The 17316-nt window shown below is 35.1% G+C and overlaps 1 protein-coding gene across 6 annotated transcripts in view; it reads right to left on the bottom strand.

Moving 5' to 3' along the window:
• Window positions 1-17316, bottom strand: part of LOC127803019 (uncharacterized) — a 72333-nt gene that overhangs the window by 32321 nt on the left and 22696 nt on the right. For 2 of the 6 annotated variants that reach the window (XM_052339006.1, XM_052339007.1), the window contains exons 3-8: window positions 15991-16065; window positions 7166-7392; window positions 6867-7078; window positions 6644-6746; window positions 4855-5225; window positions 3756-4254 (exon numbers count right to left, since the gene is read on the bottom strand). In XM_052339006.1, coding sequence (XP_052194966.1) covers window positions 3756-4254; window positions 4855-5225; window positions 6644-6746; window positions 6867-7078; window positions 7166-7210 — 1230 coding nt within the window. In that variant the 5' untranslated portion in view covers window positions 7211-7392; window positions 15991-16065. Of the gene's footprint in view, window positions 1-2411; window positions 2543-3755; window positions 4255-4854; window positions 5226-6643; window positions 6747-6866; window positions 7079-7165; window positions 7393-15990; window positions 16066-17316 lie in introns of all 6 variants that reach the window. The other 4 variants (XM_052339005.1, XM_052339004.1, XM_052339008.1 and 1 more) reach the window with 3 other exon arrangements.

The raw sequence follows: 17316 nt of genomic DNA, 5'->3' as shown, positions 1-17316 counted from the left end.
TTTTTTTTCCCAGCATGAACAGTGACAGTGAAGAAAGAAAACTAGGGTTTTTAGGCTGCTGGAAAAAGATACACAGCGATGGCTAGGGTTTTTCTCACCGGTGGCTCTGATACCATGTGAGAAAACATTTATCAGAGAAAAACCTAAGAGATTAGTCTCTTAGTGTGTTATTTATAATAGGCACAACGGGCCTAATAACCTACGGGCTTAGCCTATAGACTTAGCCTAATTATACATAGTTATAACAAATAAATAAATAAATAAAAACACTAATAATAATATGCAATATATCTAATTGTACTAATAATTCTAATAAACCCCACACTAGAAGCCTAAACTTCCAATGTGGGACAAGTCTCATACCATGCAATGGACCATAACATCTCTTCTCTCTCTTTCTTTCTTTCTCTCTTTCTCTCTCGCTCTTTGATTCTCTTGTTCTTTCTCTTCCTGCCAATTCTTTGTTCTCCCTCAATTACGGAATAACCCCCCCTATCAGATCTTAGATTTGACATATATCGTGAGCTTAAAGAAGTCTACCAATTGTAAGAGGAAGAGAATGAGAGGAGAATTTGCCACAGAACTACGGCTATGATACCATGAAAAATAAACTGCTGGAAGTTTTAATGAGAGGAATAAACTTCCATAATCTCGTTGATCCAAGGATGCAAAATATATATACACAAATTCCTAAGAAATCTCCTAAACTACAGGACTAGATTACAACAACATATTTCAGATTAAGATTGGATTGAATTTAGGACTTCCTTATCTGATTTTCTGGAGCATCCTTATCCTTGTTTTTCCTTATCTTCTCAACTTGAACTCTCTTTTATCTTTTCACATATTAATCTTTATCTTCTTCTCTTCTTATCCTCTCGTTTATAACTTGAATTTCTCCTTTATCTTCTCCAACAGTTGCAATATTTGATATATTTATAATCTTAGTGGCAACATAAATATATATGTAATTAGCAAAAAAAATCATTAAGTTTGACATTCAGATATCAATATTCATTTTCTTCATCCTCCTACATGTGTGTGGCGCGCGCACACCACTTTGCTATTGTTATCTAAGGCAGAGTTTCCTAAAGAGTGAGCTTGATTGTCACTCTTTACTGCTTGAATGTGTGGGATATTGGGTGTTATCCATCAAAAGTTGACTAGGTAAATATTGGTGGCACAATTGGAACAGCTCCTTCTTTACAAAGAACAAAAAGGAACCATTTACAGCTGCAGGAAATTTGTCACTTCGTGACATAATCCTATGTACTTGTACTATGCTATCCTAGTAAAACCATTGCAATACTAAACAAGAAAACAGAAAATAAAACACCCATACTAAAGGAAAAAGAAAATAGATATTAAAAACTAAACAAGAAGCTTTGTTATCAATTGAAGATATCTATGGACTCTCATAGTTGTGGAAAATGCTATTGGTACTCCATGGGTTACACCATGGACTACATAATATAGCTAAAATGTCCAAAATACCCCTCAACCAAGGTGATGAAGTGAGACGGTGAGGCGATATGAAGCGGTGAGGCGCATGACTAAAATATCCCTCACCCAAGGTGGTGAGGCGGCACAAGGCAGGGAGATGCAGCGAGGTGAGGTGGTGAGGTGCGAGAGATATTTTTGTCATTTATGATGCATTGCGTAGCCCATGAAGTACCTATAGCATGATCCCATAGTTGTACCTAAAAATTCAACTCTTCTACAGACAAAAGTGCAAGAGCTGGAGAAAAAGGGATAAATATAAGCCTGTGACTGGAAGTTGATGTCACAATAAAAGGAGTAATAAAGCATTTAAGCATACTCCTACAAGTTGATTCCTCAATAACAATAGTTCATAGCAAATATGCATTATGGAAAAGCCATAATAAGTTGCTTCAAATTAGTTTTCCAGGATAATATATACTTTCTTGTTTCAGTGAGGCAGTGTTAGGACTGATTATTTGTGTTATATCTAGTAAAATCATTTCCAGACAAAAATAGAAAGCATAAAAGATAAAACAGAAAAAAAAAAAGAAAGAAAGAAAAAGAGAAAAAAGATATCAGTCAGAAGATCAACAAGGACTTTGATAGTTGTAAAGTGAAAGTTCAGTTTGTCCTATAAATGTGGAAAAATCAGAGCAATATGAGCATCGTTTAGAGCTTGATATCATAATAATCCCAGTCACAAAGCAACGTGAGCATCATTTATCAAATTGGTGCATCAAAACTTGACAAGAAAAGGGTAAAACAAGAAAGGGTAGCAAAGATTTGGTAAACCATGACAAACTAGTGTGCTGCAGTTGTCTTCTACTGGCTTGTCTTTTGGTTGATATATGAAAATGGAAACAGGAGGTTGCTTATCCTTTGTTTGTAACTGATAATGAAGGAAAACTGGGGCAAGCTAAGAAGAATACACTTTTAGACCCATGTCCAAATCAGTTCGATGCTTATATGGGCATATACACTCCTTGAACACAACATCTTGACAAGCGCCAAGAACATGTTCAAGCATATTCCTTTTACCTTTCCATTTTAGATTCAGAACCTGGGTACAACACATGTAACCATCATTTAGGCATTTATACAAGTTTGAAGAAAATAACTTAAGATTGATTAATTTGACAAAAAAAAAAAGGAACAATATGCATCTAGAACTCGAAATCATTGCTCCCTCAGACTCTAAGAATTCAAAAACACAAATTATACATTTTTTTTAATGAATAATCCTTTCTAGAGAACAGCTTATTTGGGAATTTTTGTTCATAATTCTCTTTCTATTTGAAGAAACTGGAAGTGGACTATTTTGGTACATGTATAAAAAAATTCCCTACTATTTGTATGTTGGTATATTTTTCGCTTTGGTGGAATATGATTACTTTAAGACCAATACATTGACTATTAAGCTATAGAATATTTATACATATGTCCATGTATATGTTTTCTAATTCTAATGGGTATTATCCTGCATTTTTTTTTTTTAAATCTTTGACTTGCATCTGTTTCACTTTCTGCCACTGTATCCTTGCTACTCAAGGCGTAAGTTGAAATAATTCTGTTGATGTAATTGTAAAGCATTTTTAATTTTTATAACAAGATTGCAGTAGCAAGATAAAAAGTGAATATTTGGATAACAATTCTAGCATTCTTTAGATCCAGAGTGGTTCTTTGGTAGGAAGCACAGTAGCAAGATAAAAGGTAGGTACTTGGATAACAATTCTAACATTCTCTAAATCCAGAGTGGTTCTTTGGTAGGAAGCAGGCCCAATAAGTCAATTTTTTTTTACTCAAACTGATAGTAGTTCTTAGTTTGAGTAACAAGATCATGTTAGAACTCAATATATAGCAAGGAGGAAGTTACAACTCAAGCATAATAGACCTGAATATATGGAGAATATGTAGGATTCGCATGATAGAAATATGCCACAAAAATAAAACGGTTTTAAAAAATTTTTTGTTCAAATTTCCAATGCAGCATATTAATGTTTGGACTTCTGGAATAGCTCAGCGCGTAGCTTATGATAAAAAACAACATAAACTCATACTAAAGAAGTGTCACTAGAGAAATGATTCACAAATTCCTTCAATGAAAGTTGGTTATCATGTCACTAAATCTAAAATTGGAGATTGTCCTAATTGTATGTATGATTAGTTAAAATATGGGATGTGAAAATATGTTGCAGGAGAAAAGAGGTAAAAGAAGTGAAAAACAAGAAAAAAAAAAAAAGGAAGAAGGATGAGAAAAGGAGATTGAGACACACCATTTCTAGCCTTTTCATTGCAACTGCTAAAACCCGCAATCCATTGTTGCTTAAATCTTCTACGATATTTTGGATTCTCAGGTGCTCTTCTACAGAGAGAGTTCCAATTTCACCCCTATCAATGTGCTCAATAAAAGAGCATAGGTTTATTACTTCTTCTGGTGCTCCTTTAGTAATCACAATTCTGTTAAGGATTTGGCTACTCCTGTCTTTGACATTCAGTTCTTTTTCCAAAATGACAGATACTCTTCTTCTTGTAAAATCAAAAGCAATCTCCTCTATCTTTGTCCACCTGGAAGGCTGGAACCTGTATCCATTTGTATATGCATATGACATAATTGCATCATCCAGAGGATACTTCTGCTGAGCCTTGAAGTAAGCATTAAGGAAACCAAAATGTAAAACCTTTTCCTTGGGTGAGCCCCAGCTATCAAGATGATTCACCATGATCGCATGGTTCATGGTAAGCGTACCAGTCTTGTCAATGCATAAAATATCCCTAAAACAAGAGAGCAAAAGAAGGAAAATAAATACTTTCTTTCAGGATAAACCACTGGTGAATTTAGAAAATCTAGAACAGAAAAAGCATATAATATGAAATGCATGAACATAATTTTTTGACTTCTAAAGAAACTACATTTAGTTTTTTAAGCACGTGGGAATTATTCATGATATGGTGCGTCAGATATCCAGTTTATTCCAAGGTTTGGGATCCCTTCTATTACCAGTCTTCTAATGGATATCAAAACAATTTTTGGGCAGAAAGAACTTGACAGGCCTAAATAATAAGGTCTTCCTGTCCTTCACTCAACCCAACTGCCAAATGGTGAAAACTTTATCCACACTTCCCCTTAAACTCCCCAACTCTTCCTTTTTTCACCCTCCTCCCTAATGAAGTCATCAGCTTAATTACACATTACTTGAGACATCCCTATGAATATTAGGTCAAAGTGATGTCTTAAAATAAAAAAGGAAAGGATAATAAGCAGCTTCATTTCAAAATTAAGCAATCCAACAACCATGCACCAATTAAATAAAAGCAAATGAATGTCTCCATTATATATGCTTCTAAAGAGTATTGAAGCAAATGTGAACTTACATGGATCCCATGTCTCTTATGGCAGTTAAGCTTTTGAGGATACACCTGTCTCTAGCCATAGCAAGTGCTCCTTTGGCAAGACTAGTATTTACAATGAGAGGAAGCATCTGTGGAGTAAGTGCACTTGCCACCGAGATCCCAAAAATAATACTCTCACTCAAGTTATGAGATGTGACGTAATCAGCAAGGACCATAATAATAGATGCTATCAGCATAACAGTGATGAGCGCATAAGATATATACCGAATGCCTTTCTCAAAGTCATCTGGTGGCTTTTGCTTCCTCACATTCGAGAACATGGTACTCATGTAAGTCTTTGACCCAGTGGAAACAACTAAACCTGTTCCACTGCCTGATATTACACTTGTCCCCTGCAACAAAAATAAAAACAACAAATTTTTGCAAGTGTTGCATCCAAGTAAAAGACAACAACAAAATTTTTAGATGAATCAGGAGATGTTGCATATTCTGTATATTTATTATATATGCTAGAAGCGACATGAGCTGAAAGGACTTATATTTCTAGAAGATCGTACATAAAAGTACACTAGATTTTCTTCTAGAAGATTGCCCATAAAAGTACTCTGGAAGCCCCTTTCACAAGCTTGTGAGTACATAGTTTTCAAGGAGTATGTTGTCCAGTATGTACAGTACCAACTGTATACTATAGTTTCAGATTGATATTTCCCTGATCTTCTAAGTGAACTCGTATTAGACCTTTTCCTTGCTTTTAGCTATGGCAGGCTGAGGTGAATTTTGATGACCAATAAAAAACACCCTCCCTCTCTAAGGAAAGTTGAATCTTAGTAAATGCTCATTCTCGTAATAGCTGGCATCCACTTTCCAAATATTAATTGTACTATATTCCACAAATTCAAGGTTATATAAAGTTCTCAGTAAGAAGAAGCTACTGAATTGGCAAGTCATGACATCAACCACACATAATATCTTGGGTTGTGTATCTGAAGCAATTTTATTACTTTTTTTTTTAAATAAAATTCGCAGTTATATTACTTTAACTTAACAAAATAAGAATAGGAACTAAAAAGCAAGAAAGTGCTTCATCTTGAAATATGAAAACTGATTTCGGAAGAATTTCATGTTATGTGGGGTTAAGCCCCTTATGTTCTTAGATATTTGGATCAGTACTAAATCTATTCTGTCAGGAGACCAAATAAATATCATCTCAAGAAGTTCATTCCACCAGAATATTTGCCAATTTAAAGGGGTGTATGTGCGTGTTTTTTTTTTTTTTTGGCTTGCTTTTTTATGGCAAAACACTTGCCCATTCACTTCTTAGATTTTCCATACTATCCAGCACACTCTTTTGATCTACAAGATATCTATAGTATGAAAATCTCACATGTTTGCCTGCTGCAACATATTACAATGATTTGATCTGTACTGTTCTCTAGAGTGTAACTGTAATGCTTTAAGAAACGACATTGAATTTCTGAGATATTGCCACCTGAAAATCTCCTAAAAATCTTACATTCTTAATGGATTAACATGACAAACCACTCAACTATCACAACATCATGATTCTCAGTTTGTAGGTTTTTGAACTCACAGGACAGTATTACTATCACCTGAAACTATCTATGTAACCAAAGTTGTACTTTTAGTTAATTTTTGTGATTAATCACATCTTTTGGGAAGTGTGTTTCAGAGCTTAGCAGAAACAGCAGGTGTCAATACCAATGACCAAAAAGGAAAAGAAATAACTTGCATGATAGCACAGGCCATATATACCAGTTAAATAATTTTTTTTTAATTCTCATGAGTTTACCATGAAGCATATATTCTTCAACTCTAGCAAAGGCGTGCTCTGATCTTCTCTTATGTCAGCTGTTTTCTCAGTCATTCCAAACTCCCCTGTTAATGAGGACTGACTGTTCAAGAAGCAGGATATGATCATGTGATCTAAAGCAGCTGTTGGGGAGAAGAAATAAATGACATGAAGAATCACTAATACTCATCCTTGAAAAGGAGAAGTGTTCTGGGTGCCATACCTTACACACAGTTGTTTTGAAGTTAGTAGCCTCACATCACCAGGAAAAAGGTCACCAGGTTCAAACACGATAATATCACCAGGAACAATATCTCTTTGGTCAACTTGAACCAATAATTCAGTCTGAACAACCTTGCCTGCACACCTTTGAACTTTAACTGGGCATCTTAAGAATTCTGAGAGCTTCATTGCCGCTTTTGAACTACTATACTCCTAAAAGGAATATTGAGAAGACAAGAAAATCATGCTTCAAGAATGGATATGAATAGCAATAAATTAAAATATAAAAGAACAGCATACCTGATAAAATCGGAGGGAGACACTTATAAATACCAATACCAGCATGATGCATCCATTGGGACTGTCCACTGCTAAGAATGAGAGGAATGATAGGACAAGCAGAATAATATTGAAAGGGTGAAAGAAGGCACTCCACAGAAGATGCCACCACTTTGGAAAAGTATAATCGTGAGGAATATTTGGGCCATTTTCCTTCAATCTCCTGTCAGCTTCAGTGAAACTCAAGCCTACATGAAACAAAAGATTACTATCTCACTTAAGACGTGAAACTTGGATTCACTAAGAAGACAGTCATTCGGTGAAGCTAAATCTATACATGGAAGAGTTAAATTCATATCTTCTTTCTCAATTTTGAAGCAGGAAATGTAAACTAAAATCTATATCCCTCAGTAGTGTCATGGACTTCATATTTCCAATACATGGAAGAGCTAAATTCATATCTTCTTTCTCAATTTTGAAGCAGGGAAAGTAAAGTAAAATCTATATCCCTCAGTTGTGTCATGGACTTCATATTTCCAAAACATTATCCTATACACAGGCTGTGAGCAACTCCAAAGACAAAAGATTATCCTATACACAGGCTGATTATCCTTTGAATATGGAGATAATTTCTGTGCACATGAAGATTACTTGGCCTTGAAAAAATGATAAAAATGGGAAGCTGGACTTACTCGAGTAACAAACAACTTTACTCGAGTAATATGAGAGTTTATTCGAGTAACTAAGGAAGATGACTCAAGTAAGTTAAAACCTTACTCAAGTAACTTATAAGCATTACTCGATTAAAGTTAAAGCCTTAATCGAGTAAATAGTAAACATTACTTGATTAAATGGAAGCTCTTACCTTATTTTTGCGACAATGAGATATATATACTATATACACACAACTATACAAAATATCTCCTAGAAAAAAGGAATAACTATCTCCTAAATAGGAACAAATTTACAGATTTGAATTAGGAAATTTAAATTGATGGAGTTCCGGAGTTATCTTCTTCTCACTACCTTATCTTTTTATCTCCTAAGAACCTTATCACCTCATCCCTTAAATTTCTCTTATCTCTTTTATCTTCTTATTCTCAGCCATAAGAGAGAAAATAGAGAATTCCATTTTAATCTTTCCAACACTCCCCCTCAAGCTGATGAATAGACATCAATCATTCTCAGCTTGCCCACACATAGATCAAATCCTGATTTTAGACAAAGCCTTTGCAAGTATTTTGTGTTTTTGAGAGGAAAAAAGTTTTTCCCAATTGTTTTATTCCCAATGAGGTTTACACCAATCTACAAGGTACAGCCATGGGACAACATATCTTTCTAATATATGTACAACACTATCCAGCATATATATTATATATGTACAACATCAGTTCTACCAGTAAGAACACCTGCTATTTCAAACTTAAATAAAATTTCTATCGATTCTCACATGCTTCATCATATCATGTTGAACTGGGTCGTGTACTATATTTAGTTAATTTACTATCCTAAACAACTTCATAGGACTAGTTAGAGATAAATTTAAATCAAAAATCAACCTCTGTATCTAGATAAGCTCACACATTCCTTATGCTATGGCTTTGTATTCGTCTTTTGCACTGTTGCAAACTACTACAAATTGTTTTTTACTTCTCCAGGTAACCAAATCCCCCTAGAGCTTTGTGCAATATCCAGTTGCAGACTTGTTATCTTCAATAGTTCCTTCCTAATCTGCATCTAAGTACACAACTATATCCTCGACCTCAATTTTCTTGAATAGTAACCCTTCACCTAGACTTCCCTTGAGATATCTCAAAATCTGATTCACTGCATCCAAGTGTCTTTTAGTGGGAGCATGCATAAACTAACTAACAATGCTCACACTAAAAGCAATGCCAGGCTTAGTTAGAGACAAGTAGATTAGTTTGCCTACTAAATGTTGATATCTATCCTGATCTACTGGTGGATCTTCCTCAAATACTTTCTACTTCCAATTTCATTCTAAGGGTGTTTCAACTAGTTTACACCCAAATTTACCAGTTTCCTTAAGCAAATTTGGGGTGTACTTTCTTTGTGAAATAAAGATTCCTCTTCTACTTCTTGAAATTTCCATGCCTGGGAAGTATTTGAGAGCTCCTAGATCTTTCACTTTGAAATTTACTTGCAATTTCTTCATGAGATTCTCAATTTCCAGTTCATCATCTCTTGTAATTATCATATCATCGACATAAACAATAAGAATTGATTGTTTTCCAGACTCGCCCTTTTTACAAATAGAGTGTGATCTGCTTGCCCTTGTTTGGAGCCAAATTGTTTCATTACAATACTGAACTGAGTGAACCATACCCTTGGAGATTATTTTAAGCCATAAAGAGACTTTTTAAGTTTACATACCCTTCCTAAACCTCAAATCTTGGTGGAGTCTTCATATACCCCTCCTTCTCTAATGTGCCATTTAAGAATGCATTCTTGATATCTAGTTGAAGTAATCTCTAATCCAAATTTGTAGCAAAAAACAGCAGAACCCTAATAGAGTTCAATTTTGCTACTAGTGCAAATGTCTCCTCATAGTCAATCTCATATGTTTGAGTGAAACTTTGTGCTACAAGTCTTACTTTGTACCTTTCAACTGTGCCATCTGGACTATACTTAATTTTGAAAACCCATTTACTATCGTCTTTTTTTCTTCAAGTAAATCTACCATCTCCCAAGTTTCATTATTATTTACTGCCTTCATCTCTTCTAATACAATTTCCTTCCATTTCGGGTCTTGGAGAGCCTCATGAATATCTTTTGGCACTCAAATTACATCAACTTTAGTAATAAATGCCTTGAAATCTCTTGATATCTTGGAATATGTAAGATAGTTTGAAATTGGATGCTTAGTACAAGTTCTTACCCCTTTTCTTTTAGCAATTGGAAGATCCAAATCATCGACTCCTTCATCATTTTCAAAACAAGTCTCTACCTCCTCCCTCTCTTGAGAATTCGTTATAGGAGGATTCGCCATCGGCTTAGATTCATGACTCTATATTGAAGCTCGTGGTCTCCCAGAGTATACCAAAATTGGTTTCAGATTTGTGTACAACTCTCCTCCTTCCCTAAGACTCGAGTGGTGGAAGTAGTAGTAGTCTCAGTTTGTCAAAGGAAACATCACATGAGACAAAAAACCGTTTTGGAGGAGGGTAATAACATTTGTAGCGCTTTTGAGTTGGTGGATAGTATGAACAAAAACTATGCAGCCAAACACACGAGTTGGGAGAGAATTATGAACTCGAGAGGAGGGAAATATAGACAACAGTTCACTGATAGGAGTACGATATTGCAGAATTTTTATGGAATGCCAATTGATGAGATAAGCAGAAGTAAGAATGGCTTCCCCTTAGAAAGAATGTGGTACATTACTCACAAACATGATGGACCTTACAACTTTAAGTAAGTGACGATTTTTTCTTTTTGCAATGCCATTTTGTTAGGGGGTGTAGGCATAAGAGCTTTGGTGGAATATACTATGCTCTTCAAGATATTGGTTTAGCTCATGAGAAAAATACTCCCTCCCATTATCTATATGGAGAATATGAATTGAAGACTAAAAAAAACTGGTAATGAATTTATGGAACTATTTGAAGATGATATTCACTTCGGACTTTTCTTTTATTAGGTAAACCCAAAAACTCGGGTATGGTCATTGTTGAGCCAACTTGCTCATATTAATTAAGTTTTGATGATTAACAAAAATATTTTTATGATATAAATATATTTCTTTCTTATATAAAAATAAATAAATTTATTTTGAATTAAAAGTGGATACAAAGAGTAAATTTATTTTGAATTAAAGGTGAATTGACTTTAAACATGTTTCCTTCTTTTGATCATTTATGTCTCAAAAGTTTATGTTTGAATTTTTATTTATTGATAAATGCTTTTATTACTTATGCAAAAAGTATATTTATTTTGAATTAAAGGAGAATTACTTTTAGACATGTTTTCTCTTTCTTATATAAAAAGTAAATTTATTTTGAATTAAAGAGAATTGATTTTAAACATATTTTCTCTTACTCATGCAAAAAGTAAATTTATTTTGAATTAAAGGAGATTGCTTTTAGACATGTTTTCTTGTTTTAATCATTTATGTCTCAAAAGCTTATAATTGAATTTTCAAATCTTGATTTCTCATGCAAAAAGTAAATTTATTTTGAATTAAAGGTGAAACATGTTTTCTTATTGTTTGAGAAAGTCTAAACATTTTTTGAATTTCAAACTTCATATTAACCATTTCTTTAGTGGCTTAAATACTTATAAATACCCTCCAAACTCATTTTTGAGTATCCATTACACATATTGCACATCCAAAGCTCTCAAAAGCTCTCAAGCTAATTTTCAAGCATTCCAAAGCTCTCAAAGATTCATTGTTCATCCACCGAAGGGCCACAAGATAAGAGGAGAAAAGTTCTTCAAGTCTTTTACAACAAATCCGAACTTCTCCATTTGAGGTTACAAATTTATTTATTTATTTAAATATTATTACCTTGTATAATTTGTTCTTAATTGTTTATTTGTGTCCAAGTGTGGACAAATTATTTGTAAACATTTAAATTATTATTGAGGATTGTATAAGTTTCCTAGATCCGCTAAAATCTAGGTGAATCTAGTTTCCAAGGTAAGCTAGGGAGAAAACCTTGGTGTAGTGGTTACCTAGAATCCATTGTAATCTAGGTGTGTATCTAGTTTCCAAGGTGAGCTAGTGTGGAAACCTTGGTAATTTTGATTTAGTGGAACCCCAAGAGTGGTTGAGACCATAGAAGAGTGGAGTAGGTGTGTGTGAAGACACCGAACCACTATAAATTGTCTTGTGCCTCATTTATTTATTCTTGATATATCTCATGGCTTGCATTTATTATTAATCTCAAATATAATTTATTATATTTATCAAATATATATTTTTCAATGAAATCATTCATCGAGAATATTTATTAAAATTGAGAAAAATTTTAATCACTCAATTCACCCCTCCTCTTGAGTGGCCATACCCTAAGGGACCAACAGTCATCTATAAATGTAACAAACCACCATCCCTGGTTAAATTAGGTACTCTAGATGGACCCCATACATTGCTATGAATAAGATGAAATGGAGTAGATGGTTTATAGGGGTAAGGAGGAGGATGTTCTCTAGGTTGCTTTTCCAAAACACAATGATCACAATGAAACGAAGAAGGATTTTTATTAATGAAGAACTGAGGATACAAATATTTCAAATAAGAAAAACTTGGATGTCCTAGTCCATTGTGCCAAAGTTTAACATTTGAATTTGAAACAATAGAAAGAACAATAGGTTGTGTCTTAGATGTTGAAGGAGAGTTAATACTTGATAGGTAGTAGAGACTATTTTGCTCCTTAGCATTGCCAATCATCCTCCCCAGTGAAAAATCTTGAAATTCACAGCAAGAAGGAGAAAAAATTATGGAACAGTTAGAATCTTTGGTAATTTTACTAGTAGATAGTAAGTTACACTTCAAATCTAGAACATAAAGTACTAATTTCAACTTTAAACTAGAAAACTCTATATCTACTTGTCCTACAGCCTTACACATCAATCCATCTGCCACAGTGATTCCAGCATTCTCCTCCCAGGGTTTATAATTTATAAGCCCTATTGTAGTACTCATCATGTGATTAGATGCTCCAGTATCCGCAATCCTTGCATCCTGTGAACCTTTATAAGATAAGGAGGAGGAGATAAGTCTTATTACCTTTCTAAGTTGTAAGTGCAGCAAAACTTGATGAGACAGGTTTTGATTCTTTAGGAGCCTATGGAGGATTCAGCAATTTTCTAAGAACTTCCATTTGTTCTGCTATAACTGGTTGTGGAGTTGTACTGTTTGTTGTCTCTACTGTGTATGCAAACTTCTTGTTTCTCCTTTGACTACAAGGCTTCCAATCTGCCAGTTTACCATGGATATCCCAGCATGTATCCTTGGTGTGATACAGTTTCTTACAGTGATCACACCATAGCTGTTTATCCTTACCATTCTTAGCCTTTGAACTGTTTCCTTAGCTATGAATTGTTGCCAATACAAATCCTTGTGATGCAATATCTATAGTCATGTTTTGAAATGTTGAAAACATTACCTTTTTTCCACTCTCCTCACGCCTTACTTTAGCAAATACTTCCTTCAATGTAGGAAGAGGTTTTATGTCGAGAATACGCCCACAAACCTCATCAAGATCTTTGTTTAAACCTTGTAAAAAATCAAAGATTCAATCCTTCTCCAACATCTTGTTACACAAAACTCCATCTTTAGGCCAATTCCATGTTCCATTATGAAAAAAATCTATTTCTTGCCACAACTTTGAGAGAGTATTAAAGCATTCTATGGAAAATGCTGCACCTTGCCAAGTGTTTTGAATATCAGAACGAACCTCAAAACTTTGAGAGATGTTTTCAAGATCAGAGTACATCTCCCTTACAACATCCTAAATTTCTTTAGCAGTTTGATAAAATAGGTACGATCGCCCAATCTTTGGCTCCATTGAATTGATCAGCCATGCCATTATGATAGAATTCTTTGCCACCCAAGTGCTGTAAGTTGTCGAGTTCCGCTTCAGGCATAATTGTTGTTCCTATCAGGTATTCCATCTTGCCTCTACCCTTGATCACCAGTAAGATAGACTGGTACCATTCTCAAAAGTTGCTTACATTCAGCCTATGTATTGTGATTTGGATTTGAAGGATTTTCTCAGCGAGAGGGAATGAAAGAGGATTGAAGGTTTGGAACAATTAGAATCCTAGAAGATTCTGTTGTAGATGAATTTGGCATCGAGCTTGTCATTGATTGTCTCTGATTGCCGGTGAACATCCAGCTCTGATACCATGAACAAATGATAAAAGGAACTTACTCGAGTAATATGAGAGTTTACCCGAGTAACTAGGGAAGATTACTCAAGTAAGTTTAACCTTACTCAAGTAACTTATAAGCATTACTGGATTAAAGTTAAAGCCTTACTCGAGTAAATAGTAAAAATTACTCGATTAAATGGAAGCTCTTACTTTATTTCCATGACAATGAGATATATATATACACATGACTATACAAAATATCTTCAGAAAAATAGGAATAACTATCTCCTAAACTATAGGAATAGATTTACAAATTTGAATTAGGAAATTTAAATTGATGGAGTTGCTGGAGTTATCTTCTTCTCACTGCCTATCTCCTTATCTCCTAACAATCTTATCACCTCACCCCTTAAATTTCTCTTATCTCTTGTGTGCAAACAACTAAGGAAAACAGATCTTAATACAAGAGAAATTTACCATTGTTTCCGACTTCTTTCTGATCCTATTCTGGAACTGAAGAAACCCTTACCTAGAACCAATATATGGACAGATTTCAGTTTCATGCCTTCAGGAGGGGAGGTGGGCAGTTAGAAGTTGGACCACATGAAGATAAAACAAGAAAAATGTTGCTTGAGATGGAGCATCCATGTGTAACATAGACCAACTAAGAGGAGTATTTCGTTCATGCTCATGGCGGCAAAACAAATAGATGAAGGCCCAGCAGAATAACAATAGCTCAATAAGACCTGATGACTTAGATTTTTCTGACAATTGATGCAATAAGAAATTGCATGCTTGCTTCAAAGTTAATTGAAGATATTACTTCTGTAGAATCCAATTGGAGGAAATGGATTCATGTAGCCAACCCCAAGTACTTTGGAGAAAATCATTGATGCTGACAGAAATATTACACCAATGAATGATCAGCACATGCACAAGGGACACACTGGATGGCCTCATTTAATCTTCAGCACCCCTCGACCTTCCCACTATCTATTATTGTTATGAAGTAACCAGCCATAAGACAACTGCTCATTTATCCTCCAAACAACTGCAGAGTCCTTTCAGGTATAAAAATGAGACAAGTATGGCAACTCTGATCTTCTTCAACCTCTTGCGTCCCCTGAGCACTTCGTACTGTCAGGCCTCACCCTAAGGAGTGTGATTCTCCTCCTAGACATTGCAAGGGGGTCTCATATCAGTGCTTAGAAATTTCCATAACAACTAGAGCTGATGTGCAAATCTCCTGATAAGAGGCCACCATGACTGCTCTCTACCTGACACATTTTAACCATCTAGTGATAATTCAACTCCCAGGTTCTCTGCACAATACTGTCAAAATTTACCAGATAACTTTCAACCTCTAGCTCACAATTGTCGACAGCCCATAGTGACTACTGAACAGTTTTGGCTCCAGCTCTCAGCTTCTATCCATCACCTCAGCATAATATCAGTCAGATCCCCTGAACTGTTGGCAGTTTTTTCCTGAGTGAGATCCTACAACTAACACCCCTGTGAAAATTAAATCATCCCAATCTCATAACCCTGTGTAACTTTTTAATCACATTTTCACCCACATTACTCAGAGTTTTATGGCTTTTCTTCCAGCTCTTACCTCCCTTCTTTTCTTTCTAAGGCTTTACCTTATTAAGGATGCCTTTTGTGTTTCCCAAGTTTATTCCCAGCCTAAGGTCCGTGCATTATCCTTAGACTAACTTTCAATTACAACCATGTTCAATGTTCTAGACAAATACACCTAACATGCCAATCAATCAATCATGAAATTATGCCAAGTCTCTGGATTTCCCACCACTGATTTTACATGCATATACAAATGAACAAGTCTACACATCAACAATTATACTCTTCAGTGCTCATAAAACTATGCAGTCTAGACAAAATAATATGCATCTCAACATATAACATGTTAAAATACAACATGGTACAATTTTGAAACCAACATAACATATACAAAGTGTGATCTCAAACATAATCAATTACACAACATGTTTTTAACGTCACATGAGCAGCAAAGCATCTTCATGCATCCTCTAATCTCAGCAGTATTCTGTCTTCTCAACCTGAGTGGGAAAATAAGTACTGCATGAGAATAGGCTCAGCATGAAAAATCAATGCTAGGCACATATTACACATGTCCCCAGATATATGCATGCATAAAATAACATGCTTTTGTCAAATTTCATCTAGCTAGCATGAAATCATCTACCATAACCTCTAACAGGACAGTTTCCTGTTCTTTGACAAAGCTGGTGTAGAATTGCCATAGTTTTAAATACACAAAGCATATTATTTCACATAAAAATGCACATACAAACACTTATAATAATGCACACCATTTTACACAATTTTCTTATCTTTTATGGCTTTCCATATTCTTTTTAATTTCTTCTTGCTGGATATTCTTTATAACTCCCTGTTGCAGTACTTTTTAAGTTTTAACACAATTAACTAAGTATATTTTAATTTATATTCGTTAAAGTTTCCAGCAAGGCTTAAACATGAGATTCTTACCTCAGCTTTCAATTCAGAATCCATCAGGCAGACAGGCACTCTTTGCAAAGGTCATCACCAACAACTATAACCTGCTACAATCATCCTTAACAACAGCAAGAGCTATTGCTCCACCTAGTTGGCTGCATTTCCTACAACTTAGACAGCAAAATCCAGCACCGCTTCATCATCATGTAGGTGTGCCTATTAGCAGCACGCATACTCTATTGTAATAAACATCAAAATTTTGTTGTTTTTTTATACAACCACTGAGTTCTTCACTTCCAATGGCTACATAACAGACAGGTTCTCTCACCATTAGCAGTGAGAACTGGCTGTTACTCCTCTTTCAATTGCGGGTCACTACAAATGAAAAGTCCATTGCAATGTGAACTTCTCTCCCAGCTACCTGATGCAGTAGACCCTACCTCCATGGCCATAGGATCACTGTACTGAAAAGACTCCTTTCCTCAAAGCAGCAGTGGTCTTGAGCAGCAAGGTTTCCTCTTCCAAACTCTCTCTCTCCCACTGCACTGGGCCCTTCTTTTTCTTTCTGTATATATATATTGTCAACAAAGCACAATTTCAGGGGATGCCTAAAACTCAGTGAACGGTAGAGATGGAATCAAGTTCCTCCTGCTATCTCCCTCTCATTCCATTTTTCTGTTGCATTTCCCTTGCTCTTTTCTGCAACAACAGCATGTGTGTGTGCATGTGTATTCACAAGAGGGGCATGTTAACACCAACAGAGAATACCTCTCTGTTGACCATGTAGGTGAGACCAACTGTCCTCTTGCCAGCTTCACTTGAACATTCTTGAG

This window comes from Diospyros lotus, chromosome 6 (assembly GCF_014633365.1).
Source record: "Diospyros lotus cultivar Yz01 chromosome 6, ASM1463336v1, whole genome shotgun sequence".
Taxonomy (NCBI): domain Eukaryota; kingdom Viridiplantae; phylum Streptophyta; class Magnoliopsida; order Ericales; family Ebenaceae; genus Diospyros; species Diospyros lotus.
This window is presented reverse-complemented; position numbering and strand designations above follow the sequence as displayed.